Genomic DNA, 17,949 nt, shown 5'->3' with positions numbered 1-17,949 from the left:
AAATGCTAGGGCACACACACACACACACACACACGCACAGCTGCACGTACGCACCCACACGCATCTTACCCCAGACACTTTTTGGAGGAAGCACCGTCACGCGTTCCTCTTCTTACTCACTTATTCCTCTGGGACCCTGTACCAACCCCAGTGTCTCTGAAAGCAGCTCTGAAACAGAGCCTGGTAGAGCAGGAACACATGCTTTCATCAAGCCTTCTTCCTCCATATCACGGTCCGAATACACAGGCCGTGTTTTTATATCGTAACTGTCAAGCCTAGCGCCGAGCTGCGTTTTGGTTTGACTGGTGTTTTGAGGACTAGGGCCGTGTCCCAAATGGCACCTTAATCCCTTCATAGAGCCCCATAGGGCTCTGGTCAAAAGTAGTGCACTATAAGGGGAATAGGGTCCATTTGGGACGCACCCTTAGAGGTTCATCCCCACTGAGAAACCATCGCCTAACACATTTTGTCTCATGTTATAAGTCGTGTTTAGATTTTGTTTGTCTTAGTAACACATGCAATAACACGTTATGTTATACTCATGAAATGGTGTTTTAGCTTATGTCGTATAGCATCCAGTTTTCTCCTGTATCTATATGCATCGATCTACACAGCATGGGTCTGTAGCACCTGTCAGTGAAGTGGGATGGATGTTGACCAGATGATCTCATGGTTGTTAAATCGCCCATCAATATCTTGCCACAAGTCTGTCACTAGATGCATATGAATTCCCTCAGACCTGAAAATCTATTTCTGCCAATTTGTTAGAAATCGATAAAACTCTGAATGAAAAGCAAGCCTGGATATGGAGGAAAGTTAGACCAGCATCAATTCCAGACGTTATTTGAACAAATGTCTTTGGCCTGTGTCATAACATTTTTCATGGCCCCCTGGTGTAACATAACCATATCTGTGTCAAATGTTGCGATGCTTTTTCCTGTGACGAAATCGGCCTTAAATGGATGAGAAGGAGACCTGGGCGTGAGCCTGCTATAACAACACCCTTGTGTGATATAAAGCAGTATTTCTTTTTTATTATTTTAAGAAACTAGACTACAGGGACACTAGGTGAAAGTTTGCATACACATACAGTGCATTCGGAAAGTATTCAGACCCCTTCACTCTTTCCACATTTTGTTACATTACAGCCTTATTCAAAAATGTATTCAATAGTTTTTTCCTCATCAATCTACACACCCCATAATGACAAAGCGAAAACAGGTTTATATATATTTTTTTAAAGCACGTTTATTCAAAATAAAAAACAAATACCTTATTTACATAAGTATTCAGACCCTTTGCTATGAGACTCGAAATTGAGCTCAGGTGCATCCTGTTTCCATTGGTCATCGTTGAGATGTTTCTACAACTTGATTGTAGTCCACCTGTGGTAAATTTAATTGATTAGACATGATTTGGAAAGGCACACACCTGTCTGTAAAAGGCACATGACAGGGTTGGTGGTGAACGCATCATGCTGTGGGGATTTGTTTCAGCGGCAGGAACTGGGAGGCTAGTCATGATCGAGGCAAAGATGAACGAGCAAAGTACACAGCGATCCTTGATGAAAACCTGCTCCAGAGCGCTCAGGACCTCAGACTGGGGCGATGATTCACCTTCCAACAGGACAATGACCCTAAGCATACAGCCAAGACAACGCAGGAGTGGCTTCGGGACAAGTCTCTGAATATCCTTGAGTGGGCCAGACAGAGCCCGGACATGAACCCGATCAAACATCTCTTTAGAGACCTGAAAATAGCTATGCAGCAACGCTCCCCATCCAACCTGACAGAGCTTGAGAGGATTTGCAGAGAAGAATGGAAGAAACTCCCAAGTTACAGGTGTACCAAGCTTCTAGCGTTATACCCAAGAAGACTCGAGGCTGTAATCACTGGCAAAGGTGCTTCAATAAAGTACTGAGTAAAGTGTGTTTAGACTTATGTAAATGTGATATATCAGTTTTTTTTTTATATATATACATTTGCAATTTCAAAAACCTGTTTTTGCTTTGTCATTATGGGCTGTTGTGTGTAGATTGATGAGGGGGAAAAAACAATTTAATCAATTTTAGAATAAGGCTGTAAAGTAACAAAATGTGGAAGAAGTCAAGGGGTCTGAATACTTTCCAAATGCACTGTAAATGGATGAGTACGCAGCGAGCAGGCACATACAGTAGTAGTGTGCGAGTCAGCTGTTGGTTTACCTGCACCCGCCAGGAATTGCTAATAATCCATCCGCAGCCGACCAACTATGTGATAAAGTGAAAATCTGAGTCCCGACCCTAACCCGCTATTATAGAAAATGCACTGTAAGGTACTGTCAGAGACGGCAGAAAGTTTAGTTTTTTTGACAGGGGGTGCAGGATTTATTTAGCCTGATTTAGATATGTTTCTGCTTATAATTTGTATAATCTATAATTACATGCATGCAGCTCCTCTTCTGTCCTCATATGTTACCCTAGAAGACTAAATAAACCCTTGCTCACCAGGCCGTCATAAATCGATAGAATGAGTGCTTCAATCTAGTTGACATTGTCTTTTTTTTTTTTGCCTCTTTGGTTCCCAAAAGCATTTGGTGATTGGCGTGAAGGCTATTTGGCGCGTGTACAGTTAGGCCCTAAAGCTTAGGCTTAGGCACTAATGACAGATAACCTAAAATAATGAAAGAGAACCACAATGTAGCCTGTAGTTAGAACTTGCGCAAGAATGATACATTCATGGATTTTTTAAAATGGTATTCAACCAGCCCACCCTTAATCCACACAATATTTCATGACCCTAGACCCGCCCACCCCGCTGATATAACCGCAGGGACTGCGGGTTATGAGTCAACCCGCACATCACTAACATACAGTGCATATAGAAAGTCTTTAACCCTTTAACTTTTTTTCACATTTTGCTGCCGCTAGTGGGACAACTTCCGGGGAAACTGGAGGGTGCGCAATTCAAATAAATAATCATAAATATTATGGATTTTAAACATTTATGTATGTAAGTGTCTTATTTTGGCTGAAAGCTTAAATTATTGTTAATCTAACTGCACTGTCCGATTTACAGTAGCTATTACTGTGAAAACATGCCATGCGATTGTTTGAGGACGGCGCCCCACATCAAAATATTTTTCCACTGGCACATGTTTCATGCATTCCACAAATAACGATTAAATATTCACTTACTTTATGAAAATCTTCCTCTGATTTGTCATCCAAAGGGTCCCAGCTATAACATGTAGTGTCGTTTTGTTAGATAAAATCCTTCTTTATATACCAAAAAGTCCATTTAGTTGGGGCCATCGATTTGAGTAATCCACTCGTTCAACATGCAGAGAAAGGAATCCGAAAAGCTACCCCTAAACTTTGTTTCAACAAGTCAAAATACGTTTCTATTTACTCCTCAGTAACCCTAAAATGTAATCAAACTATAATATTTTTATGGAAAGAACTATGTTCAATAGGAAAACGATTTTAGCAGGTGCGTAATGTCTTCATGTCGCACGCAAACACGAATTTCCAAGACTGCGTCCTTATGCTAAAACTGATATTTCTTATTTGTTTTTGAAGTTACAAGCCTGAAACCTTGAACATAGACTGCTGACACCCTGTGGAAGCCATATGAATTGCATCCAGGGAGCTAATTTTCAATATGACCTTACTCTTGCATTTCTAAGAGGATGGTTTCCAAAAAAAAAAGTTTGAATTGTTTTTTCTTTGGATTTTCTCCTATCATATCTATTATGTTACATTATCCTACATTATTTTAACGTTTCTACAAACTTCAAAGGTGTTTTCTTTCCAATGGTACCAATTATATGCACATCCAGGCTTCAGGGCCTGAGCTACAGGCAGTTTACTTTGGGCATGTCATTCAGACAGGAAGTGGAGAAAAAAGGGGCCCAGCCCAAAGAAGTTAAAAAGGATTCAATTAGATTTTCCCCCCCTACAGAGCTACACAACCTACTCCACATTTTCAAAGTGAATGAATATTTTCCACAAAACAATTACAAATAAAAATGAAATATCATAATTGGAAGTCTCCGCCCCCTGAGTTAATATTTGGTGGAAGCACCTTTGGCAGCTGGGAATCATTTGGAATAAGATTTGACCAACTTTGCAAAAAAAATTGGGCAACATACACTGAGTGTATAAAACATTAGGAACACCTTCCTAATATTGAGTTGCACCCCTTTTGCCCTCAAAACAGCCTCAATTCGTTGGGGCATGGACTACAAGGTGTCAACAGTGTTTCACAGGGAGACTCCAATGTTTCCCACAGTTGTCAAGTTGGCTGAATGTTGTTTGGATGGTGGACCATTCTGTATACACACAGGAAACTGTTGAGCGTGAAGGCAGCGTTGCAGTTATTGACACGCTCATACCGGTGCTCCTGGCACCTACTACCATACACCGGTCAAAGGCACTTAAACTTTTTGTCTTGCACATTCACCCTCTGAATGGCACACATACACAATCCATGTCTCAATTGTCTTAAAAATAATTGTTTTGCCTGTTTTCTCCCCTTCGTCTACACTGATTGAAGTAGAGTTAACAAGTGACATCAATAAGGCATAACTTTCACCTGTTAAGTCTGTTATTGAAACAGCAGGTGTTCCTAATGTTTTGGATACTCTGTGTATATCCATTGTTTTTGTCAATTTGCTCAAGCTCATTTACATTTGCTTGGTAATAATTGATTGACATCAATATTCTTTTAAAGCAGATTTAGGTCAGGACTGAGACGAGACCACTCAGGAACACTCAACATCTCTTGGAAAGCCATTCTGGCGTGTCTTTACCTGGACTTTGCTCCTTTCATATTTATTTTGATGCCCAGTCCCTGCCGATGACGAGCATCAAATCAAATGTTATGCCACATACAAGTGTTTAGCAGATGTTATTGCGGGTGTAGCGAAATGCTTGTGTTTCTAGCTCAGACAGTGCAGTTATATTAAACAAGTAATATCTAAAAATACACACAATCTAAAGTAAAATAATGGAATTAAGAATATATAACTATTTAGACGAGCAATTTCAGAGCGACAAAGACTTAGATACAGTAGAATAGTATAGAATACAGTATATACATATGAGATGAGTAATGCAAAATGTGTGAAGATTATTAAAGTCACTAGTGTTCCAATTATTAGTGGCCAGTCATTTCAAGTCTATGTATATAGGGCAACAGCCTCTGTGCTAGTGATGGCTATTTAACAGTCAGATGGCCTTGAGATAGAAGCTGTTTTTCAGTCTTGTTCCCAGCTTTGATGCACCTGTACTGACCTCACATACCCATAACATGATGCTGCCACCATGATACTTGGAAATACTCAATCAACAACATTGCATTCACTCCGTTACTGGCCTGTATGACAAAGTGAAAAGAAAGAAGCCTGTGTTTAATTTTTTTATTTAAATCCAATCCAAATGATCCATTCTGTTTGCAACAAGGCTGTTAAGTAATACTGCAAGACAACACAGCAAATCATTTAACGTTTTTGCCTAAACTACAGGGTTGCGTCAAATTCAACAACACGGAGTGAAACCCTATTTTATTTTCATGTATTGTGTTGGCAGCACCATGTTATGGGTATGCTTGTCACCGGCAGGGACTGGGAAGTTTGTCAGGATCAAAAGTAATATGAAAGGAGTTTGAGGAAAACCTGCCTCAGTTTTCTGAAAACCTAACCCTGGGATAGTTGTATTTTTCAGCAAGACAATTCTGCATATTTTAATGCCAAAGACACACCAAGAGGTGTTGAGTGGTCTACTCTCAATCCTGACTTAAATATGATTGAAAATCAGAGACGAGGTTTCAATATTGCTGTCCGTCAATGATTCCCAACCTAATGTAATGTGCTTGAGCAATTTTGACGTAAACGATGGCTGTATGTTGCCCTAAGAGTTGTGCAATGTTGGTAGAACCAAATTATTCACAACTGTAATGGCTGCCAAAGGTGCTTCCACCAATTATCTCAGGGGGATGGAGATTTATCCAATTATGTCAGTCATAAAAGAATGTAATTTAAAACATTTTCTATAACTTTCTTTCACTTTGAAAATGTGAAGTAGGTTGTGTAGATCTGTAGGGATTTTTTATTTATTTAATCCCTTTTTAGATTTAATTTTAAGGCAGCAAAATGTGAAAAAATGTCAAGGGTGTGTAGACTTTCTATAGGCACTGTGCATACACACTCACACATAATACTCAATAATTAACTCGTCATACATTTTCTATGTATGCTTTGTTCGATCTCTGTACGGAGATGGCTCCGTATAAAAAAATAAAAAAAGATTTCTAAGTAACCCTGCAGAATGGCAGGGTAATCCTTTGATGCTGCTGTTGTGGTTGACTATTCCCAGCTCCTTAGCTCAACATCAATCTCTTTCTCGCCCTCTCTCTCTGCAGAAGCATGCACAAGCTCACCCAGTTGGAGAGGCTGGACTTGGGGAGTAACGAGTTCACTGAAGTGGTGAGTGTCTCTCTGTCCTGCCCTCGGCTGAACCTCAGTAGTCTAAAGTCATTGGCTTCCTGAATGGTTGTAAGTTAATTGAGCTCTCATTTCTCTCCCTTTCTGTCCCTCTCTCTGTGTCTTTCGCTCTCCCCACTCTTTCTCTCCATCCACTCTTTCTCTCACTGTCTCTCCCCACTCTTTCCCTCTCTCGCCCCTACCCCCAGCCTGAGGTATTGGAGCAGCTCACTGGAATCAAAGAGCTGTGGATGGATGGAAACAGACTGACGTTCCTACCAGGGGTAAGATGATAAACTGCCATTCAACTGCCCACAGGCTTATTCTTCCTGTGCACCGTCTGTCCTGTCCTACCTACAGTATGGTGGTAAAACATTCCCCAGAGACACAAACTGTGTGTGAACTCAAAACTGTTCAAGCCAACACAGTACGATATTATTAAAGACGTTTTGCTCCCTGTCCAACGTCATAAGATTCTTGTCGCTAATGACGAATCCACAGACCAATTCATCTGTTGGTTCGACGTCATTGTGTGATCCAAACGATTGTGTTTTGCTGTGGTTCGTCGTCATCAGTACGTGTTGCGTAATGCCTCTCGCTCTCTTTCGCTCATGGAAATGGCCAGCTTGTTTGGTAAATAGGTCATAATTAAAACATTAGCGCGCCGCAAGCATTTCGACAGCAACCCCGTAATCACAGGCTGTCCCTGGATTAGGATTACTGAATACTGCCTGGCCTCACTGTGGAACATTATTAAAGAATGCCTCATAAACCATGCCTAGGAACGCTGCGATGTACACTGCATTTCACTGCGCTAATGTTTGTTATAATGACTTTGAAATTACCTGTTTAATTAAGAAACCAAACGCTTCTCAAAACACGGCAGCCAGACCATTATTTCTCCTTTCCTTTTGTCTTTCGTTCATTTCCGTGAAAGCAGGCTCATATTAGGTTGTACTTTTGTCGATCTGTTTGTTTGTGTGTACACGTTTGACTATACTTGTGAGTACCAGAAGTCCTCACAAACCAACCAAAATTATTTGAAGTGAGGACATTTTGCTATTTTAGGCTTCAGGGTTAGGGATAATAGGAATCAATATTTGGTCCCCTAAAGTCCCCAGGTATTGTAAGACATAGCTGTGTGTTTGTGTGTGTACTCACGCATGTTTGTGTTCTCCAGAGGCTGGGCACTCTGAAGCAGCTGTCCTACCTGGATGTGTCCAAGAACAACCTGGAGATGGTGGACGAGCAGATCTGTGGCTGTGAGAGCCTGCAGGACCTGCTGCTCTCTAACAACGCACTCACACAGCTGCCCGGATCCATAGGTGAGTGGCTACACACACAGACTGTATATACCCACAGACCCGAAAGATGGACAAAGACCGGCATGAATACACAAACAGTGCCCATCTCTTTACCTCGTGATAAAGGCTGTATGACGAAGCCCAGTGACCAGATACGGGGCCTCTGCCAAGCCATTGTTGATGTGTGTCTAATGAACATCGTTGGTTGTTATTCTGGGGGAGAAGAGGAATATTGGCTTTAATTGAATCTCATTCTGGAATGAATGACTCACCTGGATGCATATTGAAGAAGTGGACTTCCAGAAGCATGTTTCTTCACCAAAGCAGTTTTCCGTTCAATCCATATCACCGTATACATTTAAAAAAAAATGGTGGATGGAACATCTAAATATCTGATAACATTTTACGGGGATATGTGTTTATGGCAGCCCTCTTGGAATTTTATTTCTAAGCATTCAGCTCTCATTCTGATGAGAGATACTCTGCTTTCCCATTAAATAAGATGAAGCAAATGCGTACAGCTGGATTCAGTAAGCAATTTATTAAGCCCCAAGCGATGGCCGTAAAGCCAGTTCAGTATTGTTGGTGGTATTAATTATTAATCTGTTGCATTACTGTAATGCATACTCTTTTGGTGATCCAGCTGATAATCAGAATCAATTTGTGTGTGCACTGTAGCAGTGTGCTGTTACCTAATGTATTATGAATCTTTATCTCTCTCGTCCTACCGCTCTCTTATTCACTCTCTCTACCCCTCTTTTCTCTTTCTTCCTCCTTCCCTCCCTCCTCCTCTTCCTCCTTCCATCCCTCCCTCCCTCTCAGGCTCCCTGAAGAAACTAACCGCCCTGAAAGTGGATGAGAACCAGCTCATGTATCTGCCCGACTCTGTCGGAGGGTGAGTTTTACTATAGCCATAGTTTTAAAACAACCAGACCCATCCTGATTGGTTCACATTGATCCTCATCCAATCATATCATAGAACGCTGCAGTACAGTACACCAATATAGGGCTAGGTTTGATTAATTGACCTAAGCCCTTTGTCCCATCGACCTCATTCTACACATGTGCCCGATATGAGACGATTCACGGTTGTCAGTGATTGTAGTGGTTGAGGCGTTAGTCCCAATGATTTAGGTGAGTGAACTAATCCTGACTGCTCTATTGTGGATGGGTACAATGGTAATCCCCGACCCCAGGAACCTCCTAAAACCGTATTGACAGATTAAAGCCGCCGTTTAAGTCTGCTTCGCCAATACTCAACTACTTACGATAGGTTAGGCCAGTTGTTGGCAGTTGACTGCTGTTTCCTGGTGACACGGAAGTCAATACAGGCTGGGACTTGACCAAGTTTAGATTTGACCTCTGTGGAAGAAAAGGAAAAGCCGCACACTCTAATTTACCAACGTAAGACTTGAACTCTGACTACAGACGTGATCGTCTGTATGGAGCAACAGGGACAAATTACATTTTAATCCATCAACATAGTATGTGTGGTAGCCAACTTGCATTTAAAGATCTTGGCAACTTGGTTTATAATTTTTCTGTTTTATTGTTGACATTTTTCTTTTCTTTTTCCCCTTCTGGTACATTTTTGTTTTTGTTTCCCGACATTGCCAATTACCCTGTATGTTAGCTTGTATTTCCTGGTCCGGGATTAGGAAAAGTTTATTGGCGGGATTATAAATATGTGATTGCAAGGGGAACCGTGGTTTAATCCCAGACCAGGATTGTAAAGCAAACTGAGTAAATGCATTTAATCTTGTATTTCATTCAATTTGCTTTAGATCTTGAGTTGTATTCGATGTCCTACACTCTTGTTTGTCCCTGGTCTTGACTTCTGAGCAGCGGAATCAGATTCCTCTCTTTACTCGGTTGCTATAGAGCAGGTATTCCCAAACTGGGGTATGTGCAATGCCGTCGGGGGTACGCCAAATACAAATGTGATTCACATTGTAAAAAATAAAATGTATTATTATTTTTTTTCCTTCACATTTTCAAACAGTATATTTATTTTTTCCAACGGGGCTATACATTTGGATGAGGTATTTTTCTCGCCTGAGTAGTCTCGTTTCACTGCCAAAAATAAAATTAAACCATCTAGTGTTCAGCGAGATAACAATACAATGTCAAATACAGGTAGCCTAGTCAAATGATTAAGATCCAATAACATTAACCGTTACTCTCTCGCGGGAAACCTTCACTCTTGCGCAGACATTTAGAAACTAAACATGACAATTTGAAAAATAAGCCTCATGAGTTTTCTGAGCGAGAATAAAGACATGTATAAAAGCAAGAGATACCATTAATAAGAAGGGGCTATAAGCGTATTTTATGGTGAGCTACCGAGTGGCTAAGACAGGCAAGCCTCATACTATTGTGGAGGACTTAATTCTTCCTGCTGCTGCAGATATGGCTGGGACAATGCTGGGGAAAAGGCCAAAAAAACTATACAGACAATGCCGCCATCAAACAACAGTGTTTCACGACGCATCACTGTCATGGCAGGAGATGTTTTGAAACAATTACTGCTTCGCATACAAGCCAGTGAATATTATGCGTTACAGCTGGATGACAGACGTGTCGGGCCCGTGTCCTGGTATATGTCCGTTGCGTTTATGGGCGGTCAGTTAAGGAAGACATCCTCTTTCGCAAACCACTGGAAACCAGGACAACGTGAGAGGATATTTTTAAAGTACTGGGCAGCTTTGTGACATCAAATGGACTTTGGTGGTCAAGATGTGTTGGTATGTACTGATGATGCAAAAGCCATGACAGGGAAACATAGTGGAGTGGTAACGCGTGTGCAAGCAGTTACTCCCTAACTCAAGCTGACGGACAATGTCAAATGTGATATAGCAAAGCATCTGAGTGAGCTGGGTGTGCAACTCCGCAGGCAATTTCCCAAAACGGATGACACAAACAACTGGATTCATTATTCCTTTCATGCCCTGCCTCAGTCCACTTACTGATATCTGAACAAGAGAGCCTCATCTAAATTGCAACAAGTGGTTCTGTGAAAATGTAATTTAATCAGAAGCCACTGCCAGATTTCTGGATAGGGCTGCGCTCAGAGTTTCTTGGCAAATCGTGCTGTTAAGATACTGATGCCTTTTGCAACCACATACATATGTGAAAGTGGATTCTCGGCCCTCATTAGCATGAAAACTAAATACAGGCACAGACTGTGGGAAATGATTTAAGACGAAGACTCTCTCCAATACAACCCAACATTGCAGAGTTATGCGGATCCTTTCAAGCACACCATTCTCGTTAATCTGTGGTGAGTTATTCACTATTTTTGTGTAAGATGGCTAAATAAAGTGCAAAATTATTCATTATTATTATATTATTATTTGTGCCCTGGTCCTGTAAGAGCTCTGTCACTTCCCATGAGCCGGGTTGTGACAAAAACTCACACTGATTCTTATGTTTTAATACATGTATCGTATCGTATCGTGTGTGTGTGTGTGTGTGTGTGTGTGTGTGTGTGTGTGTGTGTGTGTGTGTGTGTGTGTGTGTGTGTGTGTGTGTGTGTGTGTGTGTGTGTGTGTGTGTGTGTGTGTGTGTGTGTGTGTGTGTGTGTGTGTGTGTGTGTGTGTGGGGCAGGCTTACAATGATGGCAAAAAACAACATTTTAGAGTGCACTGACCCTGGTGCTAGAGGTGGTACACAGCTGGAGGTTGAATGTTTGAAGGGGTACAGGACTATAAAAAGTTTGGGAACCACTGCATAGAGAATATGGAGAATGATAATACTAGAACACAAGTTGTTCTCCTCTATCAGCTATTTTTATCCCACAGCCTTTGGTGACTGGCCAGTAAGCAGCAGGTCCATCTCACTTTGCCTTTAGAAAAGCGTGCATTTACATTTTTAATGGCGCAGAAATCGCCAGCTGCCAGCCTTTTCTCCTATCTTCTCTGTTTTCAATAGAGCTTTATTGTCCGTTTTTCTGAGATTTGTTTTCTGCCTTTTCCCAACCCATGCATGCACGCACACGCGTACACACACACACTGAGGCACAGGGTCAGCTGCAGCAGGACACGTACTCGGAGCATGCCCTGACCAGCTGTTCACTGACATTTTCAACCTCTCCCTGACCCAGTCTGTAATACGTTCATGTTTCAAGCAGTCCCCAAGAGCGCCAAGGTAACCTGTCTAAATGACTATCGCCCGTAGCACTCACATCTGTAGCCATGAAATGCTTGTAAAGGCTGGTCATGGCCCACATCAACACCATCATCTCAGACACCCTGGACCCACTCCAATTCGCATACTGCCCCAACAGATCCACAGATGACGCAATCTCTATTGGACTCCACACTGCCCTCTCCCACCTGAACAAGAGGAACACCTGCGTGAGAATGCTGTTCATTGACTACAGCTCAGCGTTCAACACCATAGTGCCCTCCAAGATCATCACTAAGCTATGGACCCTGGGGCTATACACCTCCATCAGCAACTGGATCCTGGAGTTCTTGATGGGCCGCCCCCAGGTGGTGAGGGTAGGCAACAACACATCCGCCACGCTGACCCTCAGCACGGGGGGGTCGCTCAGGGGTGCATGCTTAGCCCCCTCCTGTACTCCCTGTTCACCTAACACTATTATTAAGTTTCCTGACGACATGCCGGTGGTAAGCCTGATCACCGACGATGATGAGGCAGCCTATAGGAGGAGGTCAGTGACCGGACAGTGTGGGGCCAGGACAACATTTCCCTCAAAGTCAGCAAGACAAAGGAACTGATCGTGGACTACAGAAAACGGAGGCATGAGCATGCCCCCGTCCACATCGACGGGCTTGTAGATGAGCAGGTCGAGAGCTTCAACTTCCTCGGTGTCCACATCATTAAGGAATTAACATGGTCCACACACACCAACACAGTCGTGAAGAAGACACGACATCACCTCTTCCCCCTCAAGAGGCTGAAAGGGTTTTTGGCATGGGCCATCAGATCCTCAAAAAGTTCTACAGATGCACCATTGAGATCGTCTTGACTGGCTAATCACCACTTGGTATTGCAACTGCTTGGTATCCGACCGCTGGGTACATCACTGGGGCCGAGTTCCCTGCCATCGGGGCGGCAGTTAGCCTAGTGGTTAGAGCGTTGGGCCAGTAACCGAAAGGTTGCTAGATCGAATCACTAAGCTGACAAGGTAAGAATCTGTCATTCTGCCCCTGAACAAGGCAGTTAACCCACCGTTCCTAGGCCGTCATTGTAAACGAGAATTTGTTCATAACTGACTTGCCTAGTTAAATAAAGGTTAAATATAAAAAATATATATAAAAAATCCATGACCTCTATACCGGGAAGTCCAGCCACCCAAGTCAGACAGTTCTCTCTGCTACCGCGTGTGAAGCGACATAAATACAGCAAGACTTGAACCAACAGGACCATGAACAGCTTCTACCCACAAGCTGTAAGACTGCTAAATAGTTAAACAAATAGCTACCTGGACTATCTGCATTGACCCTTTTTTACTCATACGCTGCTGCTACTGTTTATCTATCCTGTTGCCTAATCACTTTACCCCTAGCTACAGTACCAGTCAAAAGTTTGGACACACATACTCATTCCAGGGTTTTTCTTTATTTGTACTATTTTCTACATTGTAAAACTAACTATGAAATAACACATATGGAGTCATGTAGTAACCAAAAAAGTGTTGAAAAATCTAAATATATGTTATATTTGATATTCTTCTAAGTAGCCACCCTTTGCCTTGATGACAGCTTTGCACACTCTTGGCAGTTTTGATGTCTTCACTATTATTCTACAATGTAGAAAATAATAATAAAAAAACAAAAAAAAACTTGAATGAGTAGGTGTGTCCAAACTTTTGACCTTTACTGTGTATGTACATATCTACCTCAATTACCTCGTACCCCTGCACATCGACTCGGTACTGGTACCCCGTGTTTATAGCCAAGTTATATTTACTCATTGTGTATTCCTTGTCATTATTTTTGTAGTATTTTTCCAATTCAATTTTTTCTCTGCATTGTTGGGAAGGGCCCTTAAGTAAGCATTTCACTGTTAGTCTACACCTGTTGTTTACGAAGCATATGACAAATACAATTATTTGATTTGATTGCAGCGCCCCTGTAATGCCTTCTGGCCTACCGGTGACCAGGGTTCTAAATTAATATTTTTCATTGGTATCACTGGTGCTCCCAAATTGTAGTTAGTAGCAAATTGTTTATTGATTTGAGATAGCCTATATGAAGTCTAGCTACTTTTGAAGAACATGTTGTGTTCTAGAAATCAATATGTAACACTGTAAATACTTCAGTTTATTATAAAAGCTCAAATGTTGATGCGAATACCTGTCATTTAAATTACGAAGTCATTTGTGCAATATAAGTTTCTACATTGTGTAAAATCACGATTTTGGGTAACGGCTTGCACGTAGTTTAAGAACGGCCCACGACATGGTTTATGAATGTAAAATGTGGTTTTGAGAGGAAGGTTTTTATTTGTTAATATGGATCCGATCCTTTGCCCTGTTTGGGCTAGAAGCAAGCTGTTTTCGCTGTAGTAATTGTGCAACCATGATGCTAACGAATCTGCACTTTGTTTTTCCTTTAGGGCACTCGGAAACAATGGTACAGCGAAGCCTTATCATTACAACAATTATTATCTGGGAGATGGTCTTTTGGGTGCACAGTGCTCCTAACATGAAACTGCTGGTCGCATGGCAACGTATTTGGTCGCATATGCTTACTCTGGCTTAATCTAATGTAGCTGGCATATAATAAACGTCTGAAACTAGATTCGCCCCCCCCCCCCCCCCACATACTGGTCTTGACGAGAAGGAAACAAAAACTTTTGGGGTTCTCTCCTGCACTGTTCATCCAATCCAGTAAATGTGGAGGAAGAGTGAAGATTGAGTGTCGCCTTGATAACGTCCAAAAGTGGAAGTCGAGTCACAGGCTCTCTCAGCAGAGGCTACTCTGGCTCAACTCCAGCTTAAATTTCACATGTGAAACATCTATCCGCAGACGCAGTATGTCTTTTTTGTATTAATGCTGGAATAAAAACACCAGATATATTCAGTGTATGCTAGCATGAGAAAAACAGAATAGTGAGAACCAGATACAGTATGGAAGAGTTTTGGATGTAGAGTAACCTCTTCTCCAGCGAGTCTTCCAGTCACAGAATAATCGTTCACTCTTTTTTCATGATATGCCATGTAGTGCAGTCCGAGATAGTTATGGCAGCTGAGTCAGTCAGAAAATAGGACATTTGACAGGGGATAAAGATTCCAAGGACTGTTGGCTAGTTCGAGCAGGAAAAATACATTTTTTAGGACTTCCCTCACTATGGTATAAAGCTGTCTCCTGTCCCTCATGATAAAATGCCTCTAGAATGAATAATTCAACCAAAGCCCTCTCCACACTAAACACCTATTTTCTCTTCTCCTCGTCCTTTCCCTCTGTTTCTTCTTCCTCCTCTTGTTCCACCTCTGTAGGCTGGCAGCCCTGGATGAGCTGGACTGTAGTTTTAACGAGATTGAGGCTCTGCCCTCCTCCATCGGACAGTGTGTCAGCATACGCACCTTCGCCGCTGACCACAACTTCCTCACACAGCTGCCCCCAGAGGTGAGCATTGGAGTCCCACGCAGTGTGTTTACGAGTGCCGGTTTGTGTTATTATGTGCACGCTGTGCTGTGTGCTTATGTACAAAACATAAATTGTGTGTGTGTGTGTTTCACATCAACTTATCGTGTCCGGCCCCAGCTGTGTGCTGATTTCCTATCCCTCTGTCCTATCCCTCTTATCTGCACATCAGATGGGCAGCTGGAAGAATGCCACCGTGTTGTTCCTGCACTCCAACAAGCTGGAGTCTCTGCCCGAGGAGATGGGAGACATGACCAAGCTCAAGGTCATCAACCTCAGTGACAACAAGTGAGTCTAGCCTCCTGTCTCTACTCCTCCCGTCTCCTCCCGTCTCAGCCGGGTCCAGTCAGATTGTCGATGCAATCTGGAAAGCAGCCAGATAGGCAGGAGATCAGAGTTGATGGGGCCTCTTTTATTGAGAAAGTCTGTCATTCTTCATCACGCAGTCTTATCCAGGTTCGGCGCAACTCTCCCATGTCACATCCCCCCTCGTCACTACCATCTCAACCCGCTACACTCCTTATCCCAGCTAAGATGGGGGAACGTTAATCACATTAAACATGGGTTACAAATGAGTATAGGCATTGTTGAAAATATGACTGCAGTGAAAATTAATCTGTAGTACTAGTGGGGTGGAAGCAGCACATTTGTCAGGGTTGAATGGAGAGTCACAGACGCTGCAGGAGAGGCTACGCATGCACTCTAAACCCCCCCCCCCCCAGGGAGGCGTCACACATTTCCACACACAGTATTTACTTTACTTAGCCTGGTTCACATGCAGCTGAAATGGAGATGTTATGGATAAAACAAATGGTTGAACATCCATATGTGGTACCATGGCAAAAGCCCAAGCTTCACAGCATCACGTTAACCCAATCTTTAATCCGTGGAACTTGACGACACAATGTATTATTGCAACTTTCGCTTATGTGTTGCTGTGAACATCACTCAAATCAATTTGATCTCCTCTAACTTTTCCCATTGGTTCTGGTGTTCTCAGAGGGTTTCATTGGAGCGCTCGAACAGTCGACACACAAGTTTAACACAGTAGTTAAAATGGGTACCGGTCTACCAGCTGCTCCCTTTATTGTGCAAAGCCACTCTACTGTTGCCACACGGTGCCTTGTAAAACATGTCCATCCAGCTTATTGGAACCAGCGCTGGCACCAGAGCAATCTCTCTCTGCTGCGTCCGCCACCAAAGTGGATTATATAAGGCGCTGAAAAAACACACACGGGCTGTGTGTGTCAACAATGGAGAAAAATAATCAGAATGCATTCCCCCACTTTGCACACATTTACCCAAACTCCCGGAGACCCTGGAAGTAAATCATTGGTGATTAATGATACAGGAGTTAAAGCCTTGAACCAGGAAGATAACGTTTGGACCAGGAAGATTGAGTGGATTGATTTCAGACACTCACAAAACCTCCATCAGGAAGGAATAGGGGTTATTTCCAGGTGTTTTTCCAGGCATGGCCACACACACTAGCCGCTCCAGTCCTCTCACTGCCAGCAGCACTAAATAGATTTTACCATGACTCAGCAGTAACCCTGTAACCTGCTGTAAATGAGTTCCTATCCTCCAGTTTTTACAGCGAGAAAGAGACCTGTTTATTACCCCGGGACCACTTATTTCTCATTCCCACTTTGGCCTTGGAGACATATTTGACACAGCACCTGTTTCCTACCTGTTCAAGATGTAATCAAATCAAGCTTTATTTATACAGCATATTTCAGACATGGAATGCAACTCAATGTGCTTCACAGGAAGAAACAAATAAAAATCTTACTGGAACATTTTTACTACACAACAAACATAAGAGGATAGTTTATCTGATTTTCTGTGCACTTTAAAAAGTTATCCTGTAGACGTTAGACAATAGCACTTAAAGATTTGGGCCGTTATTAATATCGGACAGCAGTATCTGTAAAATTAAGTGTTGTTTAAGTTGTTATGGATACGTAATATTACACCCTATTCTCTAAATAGTGCTTTTCGTTGTCAGTTTATATCTGTCCCATATCTTTCTCGGGTCGGTAATGTGCAGGGTGACTTTAACTGTAATACTTTCTCTGTCTCCAGGTTGAGGAATCTTCCCTACAGCTTCACCAAGCTCAACCAGATGACTGCTATGTGGCTGTCTGAGAACCAGGTGTGTACACAGCATCTTGGCTTTCACCTCCACTATGGGGCTTTCAGTGCTTCGTACTGTATTCCATATAGGCTTATTTATTTACTCGTGGGGAAATCTCTGTTCATTGTTTGTATGGACCATCAAGGTGCTTGTTGTATGACCCTCTTGTTTCAAAAGCCTCCCTGCAGTGTCATGAGAATTGTAATTGTAATCTGTAATTGAATGTCTGACACACACAGACACACGTGGTCTCTGAGATGTTCTCAAACGTGTGGGAGCCAGTGCACTTCCATGTCGCTCTACTTCTCAAACGGCGTAATAAAACCATGTCAAACCCCTACAGTAACTCCAGATACCATGCCATGGCATATTTAATTTTGTGATTATTTAGGCCTAACAATCAGCCAATGCTGACGGAGGCATTGATGGC

At 42.4% G+C, this 17,949-nt stretch overlaps 1 protein-coding gene across 6 annotated transcripts in view; it reads left to right on the top strand.

The window, feature by feature from the left end:
- The window catches only part of LOC139552199 (erbin-like), a 117,361-nt gene that overhangs the window by 76,484 nt on the left and 22,928 nt on the right, over nucleotides 1–17,949 (top strand). For all 6 annotated transcript variants that reach the window (XM_071363679.1, XM_071363682.1, XM_071363678.1 and 3 more), the window contains exons 8-14: nucleotides 6,402–6,465; nucleotides 6,672–6,746; nucleotides 7,643–7,787; nucleotides 8,589–8,661; nucleotides 15,235–15,364; nucleotides 15,555–15,670; nucleotides 17,468–17,537. In XM_071363679.1, coding sequence (XP_071219780.1) covers nucleotides 6,402–6,465; nucleotides 6,672–6,746; nucleotides 7,643–7,787; nucleotides 8,589–8,661; nucleotides 15,235–15,364; nucleotides 15,555–15,670; nucleotides 17,468–17,537 — 673 coding nt within the window. The remainder of the gene's footprint in view (nucleotides 1–6,401; nucleotides 6,466–6,671; nucleotides 6,747–7,642; nucleotides 7,788–8,588; nucleotides 8,662–15,234; nucleotides 15,365–15,554; nucleotides 15,671–17,467; nucleotides 17,538–17,949) is intronic.

Source organism: Salvelinus alpinus, chromosome 24, assembly GCF_045679555.1.
Source record: "Salvelinus alpinus chromosome 24, SLU_Salpinus.1, whole genome shotgun sequence".
NCBI lineage: Eukaryota > Metazoa > Chordata > Actinopteri > Salmoniformes > Salmonidae > Salvelinus > Salvelinus alpinus.
The sequence above is the reverse complement of the archived record's forward strand: the minus strand, read 5'-3'. Positions and strand labels throughout refer to the sequence as shown.